Source organism: Sphaeramia orbicularis, chromosome 13 (genome assembly GCF_902148855.1).
Source record: "Sphaeramia orbicularis chromosome 13, fSphaOr1.1, whole genome shotgun sequence".
Lineage (NCBI taxonomy): Eukaryota > Metazoa > Chordata > Actinopteri > Kurtiformes > Apogonidae > Sphaeramia > Sphaeramia orbicularis.
In genome coordinates this window covers 30,450,168-30,474,048 of record NC_043969.1, presented here as the reverse complement: position 1 = coordinate 30,474,048, position 23,881 = coordinate 30,450,168, and the positions used below count along the sequence as shown (strand labels likewise).

Genomic DNA, 23,881 nt, shown 5'->3' with positions numbered 1-23,881 from the left:
AGACTGGTTTTGTGCTCATTTTTCTACAGCGTGAGCGGTGCTGCACCGAGGTGTGGCAATGCAGCTAATTATTACCAATAAACGGAGAAAAGTAGGACGAGGAGAAAAAGATGACAGAGCTATCGGCCGTTGTATTAACTTTAAAGGTGCAAGAAGTAAAGGAGATGCTGATTTAGACTGTGACAGACTGTGGGTTTGAGTCATTGCAACACACACAAACAACAATCAGCAACAAACAAGGCACAACCTGAGGAGTCTCAGCTAGAGACGTCAAATCATTCTTTAAAAACTGCAATTAGAGACAACAATCCTGCAGATAACTATGATTAAATGAACACTTAAAAATGAGGTGAAATTTAATGAGAAATATATGCAGCTACTGTGTTTTTTAATCAAACTGTTCCCCAAGTTCCGGGACAAGATGAATAAAAAATGAAACAGTGGAACAGAGGCCATAAAACAAAACTCTTGCATATGTAATTGCACTTGATTGAATTAGAAAAGCTCCCGATGAGGAATTTTCTTGAAATTATTCATTATTACAATTAAGGTATGACACCAAGGATATATTCAGACTGCAGTTCTGTTGATAGTCTTGTACAGTCAGACTTTTGTCCACACTTTGTCAGAACTGTTCCAGATCTGCAGATACAGTAGGTCTGAGTGAAATGTGCTGGTGCAGGACGCTACCACTTATTTTTATATATTAATATAATAGTAAGTCCTATTTATAGTAGATTTGTCACTATTTTGAGCAATTAAATCAATATTTTTTTCAAAATTTGTCATTATTTTAAGATATTATATAATTAATTTGAAGAACTTTGTCATTATTTCTATATATTTAGTCCAACTTTTAGAATGTTTGTCAGTTTTTCTGGGATATGACAGCATTATTGAGAGAAAATTTGTCATTATTTTAGCACATTATCTCATATTTTTAGAAGGTGTGTCATTATTTTGAGATATTACATAATTATTTTGAGATTTTCTCATCATTTTCAGAAACAAAGAAAGTCATTATTTTAAAACATTTGTCTTTAAAAAAATTTTTTTAGGAAGTTTGCATTTATTTTTAGATATTACATCATTATTTTTGATTAACTTCTGCCATTTTTTCAGATATTTCATCATGATTTTGAGAAAGTTTTGTAGTTATTGTAATAAATAAAGTACTATTTTAAAAATGTTGGCATTATTTTAACATATTAACTTGCAGGAATCATGTCATGGTGTTAAAATCTCTAAATCTCCCTTCAACAGACGACTCCAAAAATATAATATTGTAGTCTAGTGTTTATAACAGTGACTTGAGTTCATGAGTTTTGTGACAGACTGACACAGGAAGTAACAAACACTACTAACAGTGGGCTCAGCTGCAAAATTAAATATAATTAAATTTTCTATTGCGACAAATATCATAGCACTTAATACTTTCATTTAATCTTTTGGATTAATTTTATTTATATTCTGATTCCTGCTTACAAAAAGGTTGTTTTTTTTTTTTACTTAACTTTACTCAACATTATTATTATTTTTTTTTACTTATTTTATTTGCATTTGGTTTAAGTGTACAGCCTCTATACTTCTGAAAATGTTCCCATGTTCTGATCATAAATAAACTGTCTAATCTTAAACTACAAGTAAATGTGACATTTCTTCAACTTTCAGGTAGAAAAAACAGCCTTTAAACTTAATACTGATTTGACGTTTATCATAATAACTATTGACAATAACTGTCACAAACATGAATGGGAAATCCTTCAAGCTGAATATGTGACGTTGCCTAATATTTTCATCTATATTGTGTAGCTGATTGATGCAACTTTATTACACAGCCTTTTGTTGCAGTGTCTCAAAAAGTCTGAGAAACACGGTGTTGTGTTTAACCGTACAAAAATAATCTCCTTGAATGTTCAAACCAGTAGTTTATTTGTTTTTTAATTTAACTATTCCTCATTAAAATAAATTAATTGAAATTAAACTGGAATGAAAGGTAAACAACAAAACAGGCAGTTCTCTCATTACACTGATCTGAATGATTCAGACTTAAATACTGTAACTCAGTTTGGCGTTTTCTTAACATAATTAATGATGTTGAATTTCAGGCATGAATACTTTGTCCCTGAAAGTTCAAACCAGCTGTTTAGTATGCATGTATTTATTTAGACATTAATCAAAACTCATGTGAATGCTTTTGAAGAGCAATTACAAAGACTGAATTTTACTTCTTTATCTTTATTTTCCTTTCTTCTTTAGGTTTTACAGCTGTTATACCTTGTAGTACTTACAAAACAGTAAATAATTTGCATATTTCCTATACATAACTCTCAAAAAATCTTGTGGTGACTTCCAATTTAATTTTTTTCCACTCTTTTTTAACCACTCCTAAGTGATTTATCATTGTTCACTGTAATATTATTCTCTGCATTTTTTTTTGTCAGCGAAAATCCGGTATTTTCTTATATTTAAGTTACCAACATTGTAGATATTCAGACAAACTCAGTAAATTTAAGGTTATTTAATCAAAACAGAGAAAAACAAGAGGTGCCAGGCACAACAAACCCCACCCTTCACACGTATTGTAGCTTATTTTGGCATCAATCTAGCTGATGTCATCATGTCTGTGCATGTGCTGATGTCAGCATATCAGTTGCATCTGTATATGTGCCAAGTACAAAGTAAATAGAAACAAAATTGCTGTTTTTATAGACATTTGAAATTTCACCAATTATAAGTAAATGGGAGAAAAAAAAGATTTAATAAATTCATGAAAAATTTGAACTTTGACATACTTTTTCCCTAAATGTAATGACATCTATTCTGGGTCACTGGCAGCCTATAAACCCAATTTGGTATGAATTCAACCAATAGTTTTGCTGCTACAGACATTTGAAATTTTGCCCATTATAAGTAAATGGGAATTTGTTTTTTTAAATTCATAAAAAATGGAAACTTTGACTTACTTTTCCCAAAATGTAATAACATCTATTCTGGGTCAATCGATAAACCCAAATTCAAACAATAGTTTTGCTGCTAGAGTGTTAAACAAAGAAACAAACAAACAAACAAACTGAACCAAAAACAATACCCATTGCCTCCCTTAGGGGGGGTGGGTAATAAAAATAAAAAGGGAATTTTTTCAGCAAAACACATTATTAACCTGACATGAAAACAAGCATCTACTGTCACTTGTACATGGATTTTACTAGTGAAATGTTGCAAAAATGTTCACTACGGAGTCTCTGAACATCTGACAAAAAAACAAATCTGATGCTGATGAAAAGCTGAGGAACTGCATTTTACCCAAATTATTTAAAAGTACTAACAGGATTAATGGTTCAGAAGTAATAGTGAATGCTTCTTGGAGGATATTTAAGTCTTTAAGGGTTAAACATGTTGATGCAAGCTGAACGAGCTTGTCTGTTGGTTGGATTACTGAAAAAATTCTCAAAAGACAGGACAGGTTCTCAGGGAGATGGTCAGTGCAATGTGTTTGATATTATCTAATACACCATCCTCTCAAAGATACCATACTCTCACTTTGACCGACTAAACCAAGATCTCTATCCAGCAGCACAGGAGAGGTTATTCATAGAAGAAGCAGAAAGAGACAGAAATGGTCAGAGAGCATCTTGAGGTGCAGGACCCTTCAGTATTTATAGGATTTTTTTTTTATAAGAACCAGATAAAATGGACTTTATCTGTAATGTGAAGAAAGCATGCATTGTTCATCTGGCAAATGACTTCTGGCTTTGTCCCTTCCAGCCAGAAAAGTAAAAGAGCATTATTGATTTTCTATAAAGCCCTTTACTTGTCTCTAACAGTTTTCCTTCATCTCTTTCCTCCCCCTCCTGCCCTCATTTGAGAGCCTTTCACCTCTCTCCATCCCCCCGGTGGAGCAGAGACCAAGGAGTCACAAGACAATAAAGAAAATGGCATAAAGGTTTTTGACAGGCACAGACAGAAGAGGATAGATTAGGCTACCTGTGGCGGTGGTTATATAGTGAGGGTGGCGATGTCTTCAGGTGAGAGGCTTGATGTACTGAGGAAAGCTTTGAACCTGCCATTGATTTCAGAGGAGGAAGCTTAGAAAATCCAAACTCCCACTCACACCAACAGAATGGCTTACTAATGGGTTTCCACTCTTATGAAAGAGCTTCCCTGGGAACTTCTCTGCAGCTGATTGTACATTTATCCGTACATGTGCTTGGGTTTTGTGCCCTCTTGTGTACTCAAATGTATCACTGATGGCTTTCATTCCGTCCATAAATACCAGGCAAGAAGACTGTAAACCACTGAGTAAAACATCATGTTCTGCAGGGTTTTTCTTGGACCATCACTAACGTGCAACCTGTGTAGGCATTATTAAAAAAAAAACAAAAAAAAAGCTAGTAAAAGTAAGGACTTTTGCTGCTTCTAAGACATAAGAACTGGTCAAACATATGATTTTCACCTCTCCTTCATCTCTTCTCTCTATCCAGGGGAAGCGTCTGCCTGCCTACTTGTCTGCAGATGCAGAGGAAGGCGAAGTGTCTGATGATGACAGCGCTGATGAAATTGAGGACGATTTCAAGCTCAAGAGCAATAATGTAAGAGAGAGGAGCAAGAGTGGAGATGAAATGGAAATGGAGCATGAACCTTCAAACCACCTCATACTGACACTTCACTTCATGTTACATTTAAGTGTGAATTTATTGTGTCAGTTGTGACCATTAATTAAATAAATCTGATATATACAGTGAGCAGTGGATAGCACTGTCGCCTAACAGCAAGAAGGTTAAGGGTTTGATTCCAACACCAGGGACCTTTCTGTGTGGAATTTGCATGTTCTCCCCATGTTTGGTGGGTTCTCTTCAGGTACTCCGACTTCCTCACACCATCCAAACACATGCATTAATACAGGTTAATTGGTTAAGCAAAAATTGCCCATAGATGTAAATGTAAGAGTGATCAGTTGTTTGTCTCTAAGGCCCTGTCCATATGAAGACAGTTTTGGTTGTATCTGCAAAAGTTTTGTGTCAGATAGGCCTTTCATCCACTTGAAACAGGCATTTTCAGTCACTGAAACCGCAGCTTTTTGAAACTGGGTCCCAGAGTGCATAAATTTGAAAATGCTGATTTTGTATCTTTGCCTGTGCGACCAAACCACAACTTTTCTAAAACGATGATGTCATAGCCCCACCTCTCTATCCTTTCACCCCGGAAGTAAGACGCCACTTCACAACAACAACAACAATGGCAGACTACTGAGTAGTGCTCGTGCTACAGCAGCTATTGAGTTAATTGGAAACATTGAATCAAAATTGTCGGCTACTCTTTCATTACAATGAGCTACAAACAACCATAGGTAACAATATTCACTACATGCTCTTGGATCTACCACAGAGAGTTGTTGTTGTTCTTCTTCTGTAGTCTATGGTTTGTATACAGTGTGCAAGGTTTCATGCGCATGCTCCATGTCTTCTTCTCTGTTTTTACGAGAGCATTACAATGCTTCATACAGGTGTTTTCAGTTGTTTTCAGTGGTTTTGTGTGGATGTAGATATTTCCTGAAACGACTCCGTGTATACAGGGCACTTTTTTGAAAACAACAAAGAAGAAGATCAGATAGGAAAAGATGCCTTTTCGTGCAGGCATGGCCTAAATATCAGCCCTGCAATGAACTGGTGACACATCCAGGGTGTACCCTGCCTTTGCACATAGGTAGCTGGGATAGGCTCCAGCACCCCCCACAACCCCAGTGAGGATGTAGCAGTTCAGAAGATGACTGACTGACTGATATATACAGTACATAGATAAATATGGGCACTAATGCTACCATGATAAATGCTTCTTCTAAGTTTAAAGGTTGTTATTTAGTTGTGATTGAAAGATGAAGAAGAGAGATGGTTAAATGTGGTTTGAATTTATTTATAAAACACATAAAAAGATGAAAATGATGTAAAAGATATAAAAAGATACATAAGGTATATATGTCAGTGATTTCAGCGCTTAGTGCTTATTTTATTCATTTTTCATTATTTCTTTATTCTCACAGAAGTCAACATGTTTCTGTACATTAAACAAAGCAAATACAATTACTGCAATCTTTAACACAATAAAAACACAGAAATAGTTTTAATATTTTAGTGAAAATGTGAACAATTAAACCCCAATGGCAAAAAAGAAAGTTACATACCATGATTGTAATGTTTGTCGAAGTAAGATTACATAGAATTGTTATTTTATTGCCAAGTCATATCTTCATAGTAAATATGCACATACATAATACATATAGCAAATTCTATTAAAAATTAAATGCATTATTAGTCATTCATTCATTAGCTACCAATTAGCAAAGGATGTGTTACCAGCTCATCACTAATGCATTATTATTACTCTATTAAATTATTAATCAATTATATATCAGCAGAATTATTTCAAAACTGCTCATGGCACATCATAGAAAAATAACTGAATTAAATCTTTAACATACAGGCTTTTCAATAAACATGATAACAAAAAAGTTTTAACTGTCTTCATCCTGCACCACAAACAGCAGCTACATAATGGGATCTTAATGATGTTGTTGTGGTTCATGTTTTGACACCACTAATTGGAGCTAAACGCTGATGCTTGTAGAGTTGTATTGATTTTCATTGCAGTCAGTCCATCTTTTGGAATAATCAATACTCACTGATGCAGATAGAGATCCTGACTCAACGTGAGTGTACGGTTTGACTGTTTATTCTAATCAATAAGCATCACACCAACATGTTAAAGTCAAAGGATGATATTACTGATGATAGATGTCCAATGCCTGTTACTCTTGTGCAGTGAATTGCACTAGATTTAGAGCCTCTTCATTACTTCATTTTCCTCTGATGCAGTAGTGCCAGGGTCCTCCTCACCACATGTAGCTGGAAGACACTCCTTTTTTTTTTCCAGATGGTTCATTTGAGTAACTGAATATGGCATCATTCTTCCATATTTAGCTGGAGGCATGAATCTGCAGATACTGCTTTGGCTGATCGTTGCCGTCTAAAAGGGTCCGTGGCAGGTTTCTACTCATGAGAGTTTTTCTGTTGAGCTCATTAAACCAGTGAGAGATAAGCATCACTTTTGTTGTACAGTATGCCATCATAGCAGTAGACACTGCACAAATACTGTGACCCAGCTTTAATCTGTTAGTGAGGCATGGCTGTGGAAGCAAGTGTGTATCTGCTTATTTTACATATAAAGCTCTGCATGAACCCAAAATGCAATCCTTTGACAAACTTTATTAGCATTAGGTCTGCTTTAGTAGACTCACTACAGAGGATGTCATGCATTGTCAGACCGGGGTTGTAGCTGAAAATTCCTGTCTTTACCTAAAAAATTTCCTTGACCTCAATTTCTCAATAAGGTCAAAAATGTAAAGAGAAATGAATAAGGACTGATTTAACTGCAGAGCAGAGAGACTCTGATTGCACCAGCATTAGGCTGCATAATTATGCAAAAGAAAATATTATGAGTGTGGGTCTGCTGTGGTGAAACTACACTGAGATGGACTAAAACTGCCCCAAAGATACTTTTTTTCTGTGCATTCTTACTTTTTTCTTGCAGTTTATAAACATAGACAATACTGTGATAAATATAACTTCATTAAAATGCTTGGAATTGAAATAAAAAAGGAATAAAAGCTACTACCTACAAAAATGTAGCAAATGTTTGTCACACTAACACACTCCTGTTTGCTCATATTTATTCATTTGAGTCCCAATGAGTATGATTGCATTAGAATAGTTATATAATTTATGCAGTATAGATATAAATTGGGTTTCAATTTCTGTAGCTAAAGCACTATTAATAATTATCCTAAATGCTCAGCAAATCAACACAAATTATGAAGAAATAACTAAATACAAACTGAGCACAGGTCACACTGAGATGTTAACTTTTGGTTTGATAAGTCGGATGAACAACTGTATCTCAACTTTGTCGCAAACATGCACCATATGGACAAAAACATTGTGACACATATCTACAGCTCATAGGACTTCTTCCTGTTAATCTGAAATATTATCAGTTGTCAATAATTATTACAATACAAGTCGGATCAATGTTTCTTTTAAATTTAAAGCCTGTTTTTTTTTTTTTTCCCTAAAATGATTATTTAAGGCCAGAATGTGACAAATATTTCATAAATCTATAGTTTTAACATTTTAAAATTTATAATGATAAAAACATTTAGAATTGAGTAAAGTTAAGTAAAACAAAAATAAACAAAAAAAAAAGTAAATAAAAACATTCAGAATTGAGTAACGTCAAGTAAAAAAAAAAAAGAGAAAAAAAAAAGAATTTTGTAAGCATAGTGTGAAAAAAATTAAACTTAAAAATTAAATTTATTGATGACGTTTATTGCAATTATTTTTATTGCAACAGAAAATGATTTGATGACATTTGACATTAATTATTATTAATTATTTATTAATTAATTATTATTAATTGTTATTTAGTTTTTAATTTGTTCCAATAGCTCTGTTCAAACATTGAATTGGCACCAAATACCAGTTACTGCCTTCATTGATTACTAATAGGAGAAAAATCAAACATACTGCTTGATCCCTATTTTGAATTTCACTGCTACAAAGAATTGTGGGGAGACATTATCCTGTTAAAGGGTAGCCCAGCGCACACTACAAGAAATATGAAGAGGAGCACTGAAGCGTCATTTTACTCAACCTTCCAAAAGACAATTTTACCAGAACATATTTCTTCCTGCCTCAACCTGTGCAAACCATCAATTCCAGAATGTTATCACAAGACAAGTAAGGTCATAGCTGTTGCTACATTAGCACTGGGCCCCCTGCAGGCAATGTGTGTTAAAGTTTTAATGTTTTGAATAGAACATCTCCACCAGCTGTGCAGAAGAAAAAGCCTTTCTACTTATAATATTCACGCCTCTAAGAATTCACTACTCTCCATAATTGCATGTCCACAATTTTATGCCTGCATCTCTGTTGAAAACCCTCATTTGTCGCTTACATTCTGCTACATTTTCCTTCTTTCACACAGGGAAATGGTCATCACCAGGTGGAGTCGCACATTAGAAAGAAACTCGACTCTCTGCTGAAAGAATCTCAAATCGGTGATAAGGAAGACACCGACAGCTTCAGCATCCGTGCTCTGCTGCGGGCTACGCACCAGGGCCTTCAGAAGAACCTCCGGCAGGTACAGCCCTAAGGCAATGTGTAGCACTGCATAAGGACTGGAGTAAAATGTTGTCAACAAATAGAAAGAAGAAAGAGGTGAGAGGTCAGATAAAACCTGGCTATGGTATTAGTCAAAGAGGAGACTAGAAAAGACTGGTTTCTGGTCCAGGTACCCTCTGGTCAGACCACTTCTCCGTGCTTCTACCTGCACTGATGGTATTTCACCCAAAACATGTCACAACAGACAAAAAAAAAACTGACAAGAAACTAAATGTCTGCAGTGTTACTTAATATTTAATTTCCCTGCTTGCCTCTTGTGCTATTTTTAGAAGCTTGAGTTTCCTGACAGCCATTTTAACATAGTGGGAGTTGTGCTATTCTCCTTGTTGCATCCCTACTTTATTGGTGATCCCCTTTACCTCATTCTGTCGCTCTAGATTCTTCTCTCACTGTCTTTCTAACTGTATTTGTAGCCTTCACGTTTGTGTTCTCATTCCTCTCTCCCACTCTTCAGCTGTTTTTATTGGCTGATGTCTGATTCAGCCCCTCCAGCTACTGACTTTAGGGTTTAAGTGACTCGCTAATGTGTTCCTTATTAACACCAAACGATCCATACACACCAAATATACATATCTACGCACGAAACGTATACATAAACAGTCTCTGAAAGTGTTCTTTTCTGTTCTACAGGGGTCCAAAGGGGTTCTGAAGAAATCCCAAAGCAGATCATTCATCACAACGCTAAAACAGAAGGTAAGATTAAATAAAAAGCAAAAATAGAATAGAATAGAATAGAATAGAATAGAATAGAATAGACTTTATTTGCCATTTTCACAGATCCATAGCAGTATAGGCGCATTGGAATTCTTGTGTGTTTCCCTGAGTCAAAAAAGGGAGCTGAACTAAAGGTAAAGATATGACAAAAGAACAGGCAGATACAAAACATAAAACATAGCTAAACCTACAAGAAAACAGTTATTGCACTTAGAGCTCAGATGCACATTTGTAACATTTGTAGCAGTATAGTATTATATAAAAAGGAGGTAGTAGAAATGATAAGTGTCCTGAGAGGTAAACAAGTAATTGCACATTTCAATTAAAAAAAAGTACTTTGACGTATAGCAGGTTATTGCACATTAAGATTAAAGTACTAGGAGGTAGATCAGTATTTTGCACATTCAGTTAGAATACTGGGAGGTAGAGCAGGTTATTGCACATTCAGTTAAGAGCATGGGTATTTGTAAGTGTCTGTGTCAGTATGGGGGGACTCGTGTCCTGGGGTACTTCCTACACTCCTTAATGTCTTGTGCCACGAGTCTGATTGTGGCTGGGAAAAAGTGCTTTATGTGTGTTTTTATTTTAAATAGTATTAATTTGGATCTGTCATGCTTTTCATTGTAGCACAGGCAGTAAATAACTTTGGTAAATCAGGCTCTCTAGGCTGTTTTTAACGGGCAGTATCTCAGTGATCCTGTTACATCACTGTCTTTTATGGTCTAAACTTGCCTCAAAGAAGAAGCACCAAATAAAATGGCCATCTGTGTGCAAACACTAGAGAATATAAGTCACTTTGTTAATGGGCAGCACTTAAAAAAACAGCAATCTTACTGAAATTTACTTGAAATACAAACATTTTTGGTCTGTTGTAGGTAGCTGGACCGTAAATAACACAGCCTTACTTATCTCATAATTCCACACATCAGGTCAGTGTATTGAATAATGGCGTTACGCGTAGCTGTGAATTACACATGCGGATCTAAGGGATGTCTTAATCATATTCCCTCTGAGGCATGTGTCCCCTTCTGAAACCTGCTGATAATAGTGTAGGCCATGATTAAAATGTTTTCTGTCACTTCAGCTCCTAATCCACAACGTTATCTTTTGATTACACTTAATGTTGTTTGTTTTCATTTTCTTCCTTGGATAAACTCTTCTTACATAATTGTTGTGTTTGAGATTTGGTTTTGTTGCATTTCCCAGCATGCCTTTCTCTCATTTTTCTTCTTGTTTTATCTTCTTACCTTTCACTGACTCCTCTCTCCCTCCCCTGTTTAGCCGCTCACGTCTCCTCTTCATTCTTCTAACCCTCGCTCTTTGCATATTATGCCTCCTCCCACATGTGTATGCGTGCATGCATGGGTGCATGTAATCTGTTGGCAAGCAGCCTAAACCCTATAATTACTGCAGCCCTCATCCTCTTCTCAACTCTGCTTTAATACCAATAGAGATGTTGCTTCTATCACAGAAACATACACTTCACCAAATACACACTTGTTATAATTACATACACTACACCTAAAACTCCCACTGACATGCACAAACACACATTAAACTGCTACTACAATAACACTTTCTATGAATACCACACTTGATGAAACACATACAATTTGCTAAAGAAGGACTATCGACATCCCCCGCCCACCCGAGATATCTTACACTTTTAGTTTGTGTGTGGGTGGTGTCATGTATGCATATTAAACACACTTTGCAGGTTTAAACAGACAAAGACATACCCCGTGAGAAGGACTGATCTGTTTTTTATCAAGACTGCAGTGTCTAAAGCTGTACTAATAGCTCTGTGGTCGTGTTCACAATCTATATCTTATATATCATTGAACAAATTGAATTTTTTTTGACCTGAGCACACAGTGAATGAAAATCAAAGAATCACCAAAGTTATTATTATTCATGAGGTGTAAGTGAATGCGTGTATCAAGATTCATGGCAATTCATCAAATAATTCATTACCATTTGTTTTGTCTTTCAACAGGATAGAGAAAAAAATTATCTGTTTGATTTTTATTAAACACAGGTGAAGGGTAAGGCACGAACAAATCCCAGAAATTATAGGGTGGATCTAAAAAAATGGCATGAGTTGTGTTTTTCTTTCACTTTTTATAAAATTGCCTTGGTGGAAATACACTGCAGGAGGCAAAAAGAAGTCAAAGACACAATATTTTGTTGGAACACCTTTAGCTTTGACGTTTATCCCACGCAGTGTTTAATCCTCACAAACCTAAACAGCTGCCAAAGACCAAAGCATCTACTGATATCAAATATTTAATACGTTTTGAACCATTAACACTATCATTGCATGAAAATAAATGAGGTAATATGCAGTTTCACAGCTTTTCATTGTCATCAAATGTTACCCATTTGAATGTTTAGAGGCTCCATAGTGAACATTGAACGTCAATATCCTCTGCAACATTGATTTACCAGAAAAACCCATGTAGATTGATCAATAATGGTTGCAAGCACTTGTTTTTATGTTCACTTAATGATATATTCTGCTGAAAGAGTAGCTTTTTTTTTTTTTAATAACTTTTTGATTTACTCCGAGCTTTTATGAACATCTAAGTAAAATTAAATATTTGAGAATACCTGGTTTTCACTGAAAAATACAAAATGTAGAAGATGATATAATAAATGGTGATTGATCACTTAGGAATGGTCAGATATAGAGAAAAATCAGTTTGGAAGTCATCACCAAATTAGTTCTAGATCTTTAAGAGTTGAGTAATGGTATAAGAAATTATATAACATTTATTCCTTTTAATAGTTGCATTCATTTTTGGGCAAGATCTTGTACTGATGATGAGAGTTGGACCACTGCTTGAGTCTCCTTGAGTTAAGATCCTCGGACCTCAACCCAGGATTCAGGTCTGGACTCCGTAGGGGCCAGTCCATTTGTGAAAAGGATGTCCCATGCACCTGAACCACTCACACAATTTGATTCTGATAAATCCTAGTATTGTCATCTTGGAATATATCTGAGTCATCGGTGAAGAAAAAACTCCACTGATGTCCAGTTCAGTATATTCAAGTTCAGCTGACTTTATTTTTTGGACATATAACATTGCTGAACCTAAACCTGACCAACTGAAGCAACCCCAGATCATAACACTGGCCCCCACAGGCTTGTACTGTAAGCACTAGGCATGATGGGTAATCATTTCATCTGCCTCTCTGAAACCGGGTCAGTCTGGACTCATCAGACCTTTTTGCATCAAAACACAGTCCAACCTTTATACTTCTATCAAACTGGTGGTTGTTTAAGAAATGAGAAGCTACTCACTGCATCAGTTAGAGTTAAAGCAGCTGAAACACATCAATCACTGCAGAAATTATCCAAAGGAATGGCTGGGCTGTGTATGCTCCAGTGAGTATACTCAAAACAGTCCTGAACCTCAGGGTTTCACAGATTAACCATTTCATGCATAGTGGTCACCACAGTGGACAGTTATTCTCCAGCTGTTCTCTTGTATATTCATAGGTTTTGTTATTCTCTTTGCATATCAGCCAACACAGTGGATGCCTATGCGCCATCCCATACACTGCAATTCATACCATTACTGTAACTTTGCTGTTCTTGATAAATCTGATCTGCACTAACATGTTTGAGTGTAAATCAATTGCTTGTTATTGTTATTATACTGTAATTAACTGTTTTTCTTGAACAAAATAGTTTTTTTTTTATTGCATATTATCTCCATAAAGTGAGTAATAACTAATATTAGATATGTTAAAATGTAACAAAACATCAGATTAGCAGCATTAAAAATATATATTTTATAGTTTTCACTCTGTATATCAGTAAATACATGTTTCTTTGCTTCAAAAATTAAATGCATGGTGTCCAACTGAGTGGATATTTTTGCAACTCCATGAAAAATAGGTTCATAAAAAATTATTCAATTGCATTGTTTTTTTTTTCATCCCCAAAGAGGAATAAAAACACTCTGGAAAAATATCTTGATTAGGGTCAAAAAACGGTATTCAAAATATCTCTGATGGGACATTTTAGAGACAATTTGATCCACATTTTTACTTTTAAATTAATTTTTGCTTTAGTTGAACGATAAGGGATCATCCAAAACAAGGAGCTACTTTATAGGGAAATAAATGTTGGAATGGCAATCAATTAATATTCACTCTCTGATGAGACATTACTGTGTTTTGACCCATTAAGGTTCTTATTATTCACGCATGAAAGGGTTAAAAAAAAGTAATTTGGAAACATCATCTAGGAAGCAAGATTGTAAAAGATTGTATCCACTGGATTAAGTGTTAGAAAAAGGAATAATCACCGTCTGTAAGGCTTATACTCTGGTTACTACAGGTTTTTACGTAGAATATCATCGAAATCTTTGTAGTGAATAGAGTGGTAGCAAATATGAACAAATAGAGGAATAGAGGAAAAAATAAGCATCTCTTCATACAGAGTGAAGTTAATGTGGTTTACATAGTAGATAAATGGGTAAACATTGCTAATTTTTTCTTATATAATATGTATTTTTTATGTTTGTATCAATGTCCAGAGACACTCCAAGTCCAGGCTGAGCTGCCAAAGCGTGGAAAAGGAGGACGAATGTCAAGAGAAGTCTGGAAGGGAGGCTGGCGGACAGTTCAACAGGTGACCTTTGACCTATTTCATCACAACACTGACAGGACTTGACAAGTGAGACGTCCGATTGTTGCTGACTGCCACAAGAATTACATTAAAATGAGATTCAGTGGTAGTGCCAGGAAAACCACTGAAACTTCAGATCACTCACAATCATTTTTGTTTATGTAAGAGAAACAGTGACAGACTTAAAGCTTCTGATCTGAATGTTTCATCTGCAGGCAAAGGAAGGGAAGTGGGATTCCTCCTGCTTTCATTCATCATGTAATATCTGATAGAACATGAATGGCATTCCCTGATTTTATTGTTAGATTCTTGTCTACATTACACTCACAGGCTTCTCAATTACAACCTTGGATCATACACTGGTGCATTTTTAAGTTACTTTAATGGACTGAAAGGCAGAACACATGGGATGAATTAAAATCGGGTCAAAACTAGAGGCATCACATATGGTGCCGTCACGCAGCTCCACTCTCCAATCTTAGCTGAGATAATTGTTTCAAATATGATCACGAAAAAAGGAAACTTTGACTTAAGATATGTTGCATCTTTTAATACTGATTTAGTTTTTTCAAATGTGATCTTAAAATATTAAAACACATCTTCCCACGCACATAAAAGTGCTGTATTTAAATGTGTATGTGATTAACAAGAGGAAATAAAATGAGTGGAAACATAAAAATAAAAATACTCATTATGCAGAATGGTCTCTGTCAGTGACACTTTGATTTTGCTTTCATTTCATCTTCAAAATTCTGCCCTCCACTGAGAGTTTGTGTTTCCACAGTTCCTTTCTTTGAGCGTCAGTATGGGGTCGTGATAACGTTTTATTGAAATGACTTAAAAGTCAGATGAATTAGTAAGCAGCTGAATCTCTGTTGACTTTCTGCAAAAAATAAAAACATGAGTCACATTTTCACCAATGAATCTTGCATCTTGAACACAGCGTTGTTTACTTTACACTTTCCTTATCCTGTGTTGCCTCTTCTTTCTCTTCATTTGTAAGTGAGCATTTACCAAGAAGTATGGAGATTCAGCTTTTTCCACCTCCCTCTGTTGCTCTGTGTTTATAAGCCCTTTGCATTCCTCTGTTCTTCTTCGCTATGTCCCTGGTTAGGTATTCATATATGCATGTCCTCAGGAACTGTCCCAATGCAGATTCTTGCAAGCATGTATCTCAGATGCTCTATGACTAACTGTCTTTTCTGCATGACTGTGTATGTATTTGTCTGATGTATATGTGCAGGAATGTATGTGAATATTACCACACTACATGCACAGTGCCCCCTTATTAAGCTTTATGTCTTTGATGCTGTTTCCTGTGGTTCCACTGTCTTGTTGATTGACAGTCCTCTATTGGTTGCTAGGCTGTTGCCACTGTAAATTCATGAAGGGGTATGAGTGTGTACAGTTGTTACTATATGTGCGTCTCCTTTACATATCTTGTGTATAGTTACATGATCTCATTCATTTTCTTCTGTCCTTTCTTGCAATTGTCCCCTGCCATCTGGCAATCACTGCAGGGGTGGAAGGAAGAGGAAGACGATGAAGCTGAGTAGAGATCTGTCCAACCTGGTGGTATTCACAAACTCCGTAGCCTCACAGGAGTGTTTAAATGAAGGTGAAATGCCAAATTCTGCCACCTGCGCTCTCAAACAAATGCTTCACACACATATGCTTCAGTGTTTACCTCAGAGTCGTTTTCTAGTGCCTAACCCATGTTCCCTCTTCAGGTACTCCAGGTGACGTTCTGTCATTCAGCGAGACTAGAGCCCAGTCCCTGGTTAATCACAAAACTGAACAGTTCCTGGCTTTAACCAGAGGCAACTGTCACGGATTTATCCATCAGCCTATCGCATTGACTCATCTAATTTCAACCCCCAGTTCTACTGGAATGTGGGCTGTCAGTTGGGTAAGACAGCTGTCTGTCACTTTGAACTTTTAACCTGTATAGATGTTTTCTGTTAATGGAAACACCAGGTGCTTTCCCTTAAGCCTTATATCTGCCATTACATATTAACTGACTGTGAATGTACCATGCAAACACATGCGGATCTCTTCTGTGGCCTGCATGGATCACACTGCTTTTACTCACATCACATCCAGTGGTTTGTTAGTAGTCATTTTATCTGAAGTTAAGGGGTAAGAGTATAGACTCCACGAGTTGAGTAGTCATGTTGGGTTGGCAAGTGTCACAATTAATGAAGTCAGTTACAGTCGGAAAAGGAATTTGTGAGGATTAAGGTTATGATAATATTGGACTTTCAGTGTTTTCTTCAAACTGCTCTTTTTCTGATGCAGAAAAAAGCTGAAGGGATAACTATGGTTCCACTGTGACAAAGGAGTCAACATTTGTCATTAATGTGACCGGTAAAGGCATCAGGACTTGTGTGTTAATGTGAGCAAAAATTGAGAAAAGGTACATGAAATATCTGTATTACAGGTTTACTAAAGACATAAGTGGCATTTAAACAGTAACAAAAAATATTTTCTTAATAACATTGAACATAAATTAAGATCATCTTATACTCAGGAAACAAAGAACTTAAAGGCACTGTCTTCTAAAAAATATTAGTCCTTTTATTGTCACAGTTATGTTTGATCTACAAAAACAACTATACTTCACTGTGTTTCATTATTAAGCTCTAATCATACGATGTTGAAAATGAACTGGATATCAAACATTATGATGAAGGGCGGTATTCTGAATTTGTCTAATAGTTTCCAAAGTTCTATATCTTTAAGAAGAAAACAACAAGAATTTGGTTAGTATTTAGACCCTGTGTTGATTTCAGTGAAACCCAAAGTAAATTAATTATATTAATAATAACTTGTGTCTTTCTATTTTGTTTTATATGTTGCTTAATCATTCTGTCCTAGAAAAATAATGCTTCAAAGAATATTTCCATGTTGAGGATGTGTACATACTATTTATAATTCACAGAGGGGAGGCCAGTAACAAAAACTGCAATAAAGTATTTTTAACTGAGTGGAAAAGAACAACTTAAATAAATGGAATGTCCAAGGATTCCTGCCATTTATAAGCAATGAAATGATTTTTCTGTGAGAGTCAGTTAGCTATATTGATTTTTTTTCTAAGAAATTTGCCCACAGGGAATACATACAGAGATGACTAGAAACATTTTTCTTGATTTTTCCTACTTTATTGTTTTATCCCAAACCTGTACATTTAACCAATGTATGCATGGTAGAGGTGGACCAGTCAGTTCATATGATTTTTTTTTTTTTTCCTTCTTTCCTTCAGTGGCCTTGAACTATCAGACAGAGGGCAGGATGATGCAGCTCAACAGAGCCAAGTTTATGGTGAACGGAGGCAGTGGCTATGTACTGAAGCCCCCTCCCATGTGCAAAGGTACAAACAGACTGTATGCATATGTACAAACAAGCACACAAATACAAGCATGGAAATGACTGACTGAGACTATTTAAAATATACTAATACAAAATGGAAATTTTAATAATGGTGTATGTGATAAGTGAGATTTTTTCACCCTTTTGTGCATTCTGTTGTTCAAACTTTGGTTAAAACCATAATATTTGTAATAATTGATTTAGCTGTTTTTTGTCTATATAGATATAGTACTACAAAACCAAAAATACTTCATGGATTGTCTGATTAATTATAAATAAATATCCACTACAGTTACATTTTACATTAAGTTTTCCTAAATGGATCACATTGTATGTAACATTATGCGAAGAGGCTTTTGGACACTATTATAAAAAAACAAAACTAAACAAAACAAAAAGCATATTTATGATTAAAGTTGTGTTTAAGCTACAAATGGTCAACTGTAAAATATGTACCTCACTCAATAATCCATTTGGACTCATTTAAGTCTTTTTTGGGAGAAATAATCATATTTAGTTTTATAATAATTAATGCATGTAAGGGTTAATATATTTAAAGTGAAATGTAGCTCATATGTAACCAGCAAAAACAACTAGCTTTTGACTTTATGCACTACAAATATATTTTGCAGCTCCTTCTATTGTAGATGCAGGAAATATTAGTGCACAACAGTTACCTTACTTAAACAGCAGAACTAATGCATCTCGCAATAAGTAAAAGTAACACTCTAGAAACACTAGATTTTATTTACATATTGTGAAATATGCTTGTATGCACCTCGAGATAATCCTCTTTGTATCATTCCATAATAGCTGTGTTGTATAAAATACTGGAAAGTCACACTTAAGTAGAAGTACAGGTACCCTACCAAAAAAATACTTCAGTAATACTACTCAAGTTAAAGTCTTTAAGTGTGTAGTATTTACAATACTTAAGTACATCAAGTAATCTACAATTAAATGTACTCAAGTAGTGAAAACAAAAGTAAAATTAAATGTTAATAACAGCCAAAGGCAGTCAGAGTTTGGAATGTTATACTGCTGCTCATGTCAACAGATTGCCGACAGGTTGAGTGTGGACTGTCGTTTGCACTTGCTTATTATGCAATTAGACCCAATGACAAATCAGTTTCCTGACTTTGTTGCAGTCACTGGTAATCTCAGCGGTGAAAACACCAAATTCCTTTCATTTATTTTTTTGGAATGAGCAACGATACTGTGCATTAAAAATGTACTGAAGTAGAAGTATGCAATTGAGTTAGGAAATGTAGTGAAGTAAAAGTGAAAGTTAACAGGATAAAAAATACTCAGTTAAGTACAAATTATTCCAAAACATATTTAGTTAATTTAGTTTTATTTCAAGCACATGAAATCATCAGTTAACAAAGAACCATAAAACATGTCAAACAAAATTTTTGGCGCTCGAAAAGGAGTGGGAAGAAATATAACTTATGGACTCACACCCCCTTTTTACAAACTATTAATTGAATTAATTCTGCTTCCTTTGCTTTGTTAAAACACATTTTTTAAAAATATATACTTTCACAATAACACAAAACTTCCATACAAACCATTCACATACACTTTTTTAGTCACCTCACACACAATCAGATTTACATAATCAAACTTTTTTAATATAAACTATAATATTTATTTGCACTTTAAATATTTACTACAAATATAATCATTAATAAATGTGATAATATCTCCTAATCATGACAATCTATGTTAATTAATTAATTTCAAATAGGCAATACACAATAATACATATTTGAGTACAGTAGTGAAGTATTATTACTTTGTTACTATACAACACTGCATAATAGTTAAACATAGTTTTTAGATGGTATTGTTAACTTTAAAAACATGTAGTTTACTGTTTTAAGATTAAGTGATGGCATAAATCAAACACATTGCTTTCCTGATATTTTCCCTCCAGGCTCCTTCAACCCTTTCAGTGATGACCCACTTCCAGCTTACCCAAAGAAGCAGCTCATTCTCAAGATCATTAGTGGACAGCAGTTGCCCAAACCTCCAGACTCCATGCTGGGGGACCGTGGAGAGGTACAAAACCATTCAAACATCTGCAATGAATGCTCTGTCTGTCAGCATCTCCATAACTCAAACACCTCACTTGGGAGACGTATTCAACAGCTTATGAGAGTGTTTGAAAAAGAAGTCGAATTGATTGTCACTTTTGTCATTTCATGGCCTTCTCTTACAGATCATTGATCCGTTTGTCGAGGTGGAGATTATCGGGTTGCCAGTTGATTGCTGCAAAGAGCAGACACGAGTTGTTGATGACAATGGTAAGATCCACATACATTCACATCAATTTGAAATATAATATGTTATTTAGGAAAAACAATACCTCAAGAATAACTTTGAATTGTAATGACATTTATCTGATTGTGGCACAATGATGATTTTATGTCACTGACTGAGACTGTAGTTCAAGTGTTCTCACATCAATCAAACTTTAAATACTTTGTAGAGATAAAATACAGTAATACATACTTTATGATAACTATAGATATTATAGCACATATTTATGTTTTTATTTTATTTATCTTTATAACCAGGAAGTCCCATTGGGATCTGGAATGTATACTGCAAGGGAGACCTGGCCAAGATAGCAGCCATACAAAATCAATAAGTTGTTAAAGGACATAGTCTGATAATGTTTCAACTTTTATTATTGCCTTAATTCCAATAAAACAGCTAAAACCATAGAATTCATTTGTCACAGATGCTGCGTTTTATACCTTGAGCTGTGCAGCGCCACCAGGCTTATAAAGCAGATTAATTAATTAGAGGCATAATTGAAGCAGAATGGAGGGGTCTACCGGTGTCACCCCTAACATGTCTCTACAGATGAGGGGAGTCAGCGGGGGGAGGGGAAACGCCTCCTCTGGGAAAGGTTATGGAGCCCTGGGAGCTCAGCAGTATTATGGGATTAGTGTGGGGGCCACTGATCCTTGAAATACATAATTTGACACGTCACTACAAACTCAAGTTTATGCATGTCTGTCACAATATTTTCCTGAATTTACTAAAAACATATGTTGTAATGAATGTATATATGTGTTAATGAGTGTATTTCATCTATATTTGCATCTACTGTGTGTTTTAGGCTTTAACCCAGTATGGGAGGAGTCTTTGTCATTTACCCTTCACATGGCAGAGGTGGCTCTAGTGCGATTCCTCGTCTGGGACCATGACCCTATTGGAAGAGACTTTATCGGTCAACGGACAGTTGCCTTCAGCAGCTTAATGCCTGGTTTGTGCAGAACTCCTCTGTATTTTCAGGTTTCATAAAAAATAAAAAAAAGAACATGTGCGTCAGTGACATGATCTAAAGAGGCGGCGCAGTTTGTCACTACCAGTTTGTATCATTAAAAACAGACATCCTTTAGAAATGCTATTGCTACAGGGCACATTATCTTGAGTTTTCTAAACCATGATGTGTTTGATTTGTATAGTAAAGACCTGTGGCTCTGCAGGTTATTTTTGTTGTCTGTTTCCATCAGAGTTGTCCATGAACCCTTCATGCCCTCTCTTCAGGCAACAACTATACAATCACGACACTGCTGACGGCTGTTATCTTTCTTTGACTCACTGCCGCTCACATGTTTTTTCCCTTGATATCTAACAACAGGATATAGACATGTTTACTTGGAGGGACTGACGGAGGCTTCCATCTTCGTGCATGTATCAGTGCATGATGTCTATGGGAAGGTAAGTGCTGTCTGGCGCGCATACTTACTTTAGAGTTTCCCCTGTGATGCTCTTTGTTCAGATAAGAGCGAATTTGGAAATAAAATGTCAAACATGTCTCCTTTCAACACTTCAGTCCATGTAAGATCAACCTTCAATCCTCTGTCTTTCTAGTGGAGCCCTCTAGTCCTGAATCCCAGCTTTACCATAATGCACTTTCTAGGATCTAACAAGGTATCCTGATGCCCCAGACTCTGTGTGCTGCTGCATGAAACAGTAATGCATGAATGCAAAAGTGCAGTTTGTGGTCGGCTGTATCTTCAATGAAATATTTGTGTGACATTAAACAAGAGTGTGGTACTTTTTACTTTTACTTTAGTCTATTTTGTTCTGAATTCTTTTTCGCAATTGTTGTTTTCCTGCCATTCTCCTTGTCATCAAAAATGCTATATTTTGAAATATAGACATGCATGCATTTTTGCATATTGCTCTTTGTGGTAACCTAAAAGGTAAGGGTGCCATCTAGAGGCAATACACATAAAAGCATGCATTTTTTTGTTTAATGTGATAAACATGGGGATGTACATTATACCACTCTAATATTAAGCCATTATGTGTGAAAAGAGTTATGTATAATTCTTTATTATTTTTTTTCTTTTTAACTGACTGTTTGTTCTGTTTCCAGGGTCATCAGCTGCGAGGTATCAGGGGATTGTTTAACCGTTCTTCCAAGTCCTCTGTGGATACAAGCTCTGGTGGCCTTCGGAAACGCTCCCTCAGTGATCACCTCTTGCGGCGCACTGCCAGTGCTCCCGCAAAAGGACGCAAGAAGACCAAGATGGCGCTATCAGAGTCAGTAGCTTCTATATCAGACCAAAAGAATGGCACAAGCGCAGGGGCAGGAGGACAAGGCACGTCAGGGAAGGATGGAGGGGTGGAGAAACGTTACCAACCCCGATCTCCCCTGATCCACAGACCTATGTCCATGCCTTTAGACAGGCTTCTCCAAGGGCAGCTATCCATCTGCTCTCCAGATAAGGAACAGCACAATATGGGTACAGACAGTGTCATTGGTTAGTATTCTCTTCTCCTCACAGTCACAGATTTAAATATACATTACAACTTTTGCAAACTGCATCAAATTATTTATACCATTTAAATTTGCATCAGAACATTTTGCGATTCATTATCTAACACAAACAAACAAACAAAAAAAACCAACATGCTGTAGTCACTACTTTGACAACTAAGGGAGCAGTTGTATTTCTTTACATCATGCAATTGCTCTGAATTTTCTGATAAGATTCTTTGAAATTACATTTATTAAAGGTAACATATGTAACATTTTCCTTAAAACCACTTCAAGTACAATTCTTCTTAATATTAATACGCATAATCTTCATTCTGTACTGTATAATGGTCTATTTACCTTTGCATTGTCTGTTTTGTAGCTTCAGTGAATAAAACCGACATGCAGCGTACACAGCCAAAATGATATAACTCTCTGTTTTTCTCATTTATTGCACATTTCTGTCTGAGAGGAAAAAACTCTGGACATAGAGCACATATACAGACAGAACCCTCGACATATCACTTGTAACAGACTTGTCATTGACGCACACAGCAGAAATAAGAAGGCTTGTTCTTTGGCTGTGTATTACCTCTAAAACATTTCTGGAGTGCAAAGATATAGATGAATGAATGTTTTTAAACATAACTGCTGTGGCAGAAAAGAAAATCACATTTTATTTTTCTATTTCACATATTTTTTTCTCACTATACCACTTGCTCTTTCCCTATTTAGACAACTGATAAGTGTTACATACTTTGCCGTTATGGAAGCATTTTCCATCAAATTGCTTTTTACATTGTTATTAAAGCTGTTTCTCTCTCTTCTTTCTTTCTATGTTTTTTCCTGTAATAACTATCTAAACCTCATGTAACTTTATAAACAACCAGACTACAATCTACTCTCCATGATACCTTAACATGCCTTTTCTGTCCCATCTTCATGTGTTTCTTTATAGTAGAAAACTGACTAGGATGTTCCTGCAGGTAATCTAAAATACCTCTTATCTGAAGGTTGCATTGTTCAGAAACATATCAGTATTGCGTCCACCCAGTGTATTTTGTGCAGCAGTGGTCTGATAAAAATATTGCTGTGTCATTTGATCCCATTTGATCAAAACAACCCCATTTGACCATC

General features: G+C 35.6%; 1 protein-coding gene across 1 annotated transcript in view; it reads left to right on the top strand.

Moving 5' to 3' along the window:
* LOC115431806 (1-phosphatidylinositol 4,5-bisphosphate phosphodiesterase eta-1-like) overlaps positions 1-23,881 on the top strand; it is a 73,588-nt gene that overhangs the window by 45,550 nt on the left and 4,157 nt on the right. Inside the window, 14 exon segments of the mRNA XM_030152456.1 lie at positions 4,485-4,592; positions 9,040-9,195; positions 9,867-9,929; positions 14,498-14,592; positions 16,110-16,207; positions 16,320-16,394; positions 16,397-16,498; positions 17,852-17,959; positions 19,898-20,022; positions 20,183-20,267; positions 21,092-21,238; positions 21,617-21,696; positions 21,850-21,909; positions 22,361-22,748. Coding sequence (XP_030008316.1) covers positions 4,485-4,592; positions 9,040-9,195; positions 9,867-9,929; positions 14,498-14,592; positions 16,110-16,207; positions 16,320-16,394; positions 16,397-16,498; positions 17,852-17,959; positions 19,898-20,022; positions 20,183-20,267; positions 21,092-21,238; positions 21,617-21,696; positions 21,850-21,909; positions 22,361-22,748 — 1,690 coding nt within the window.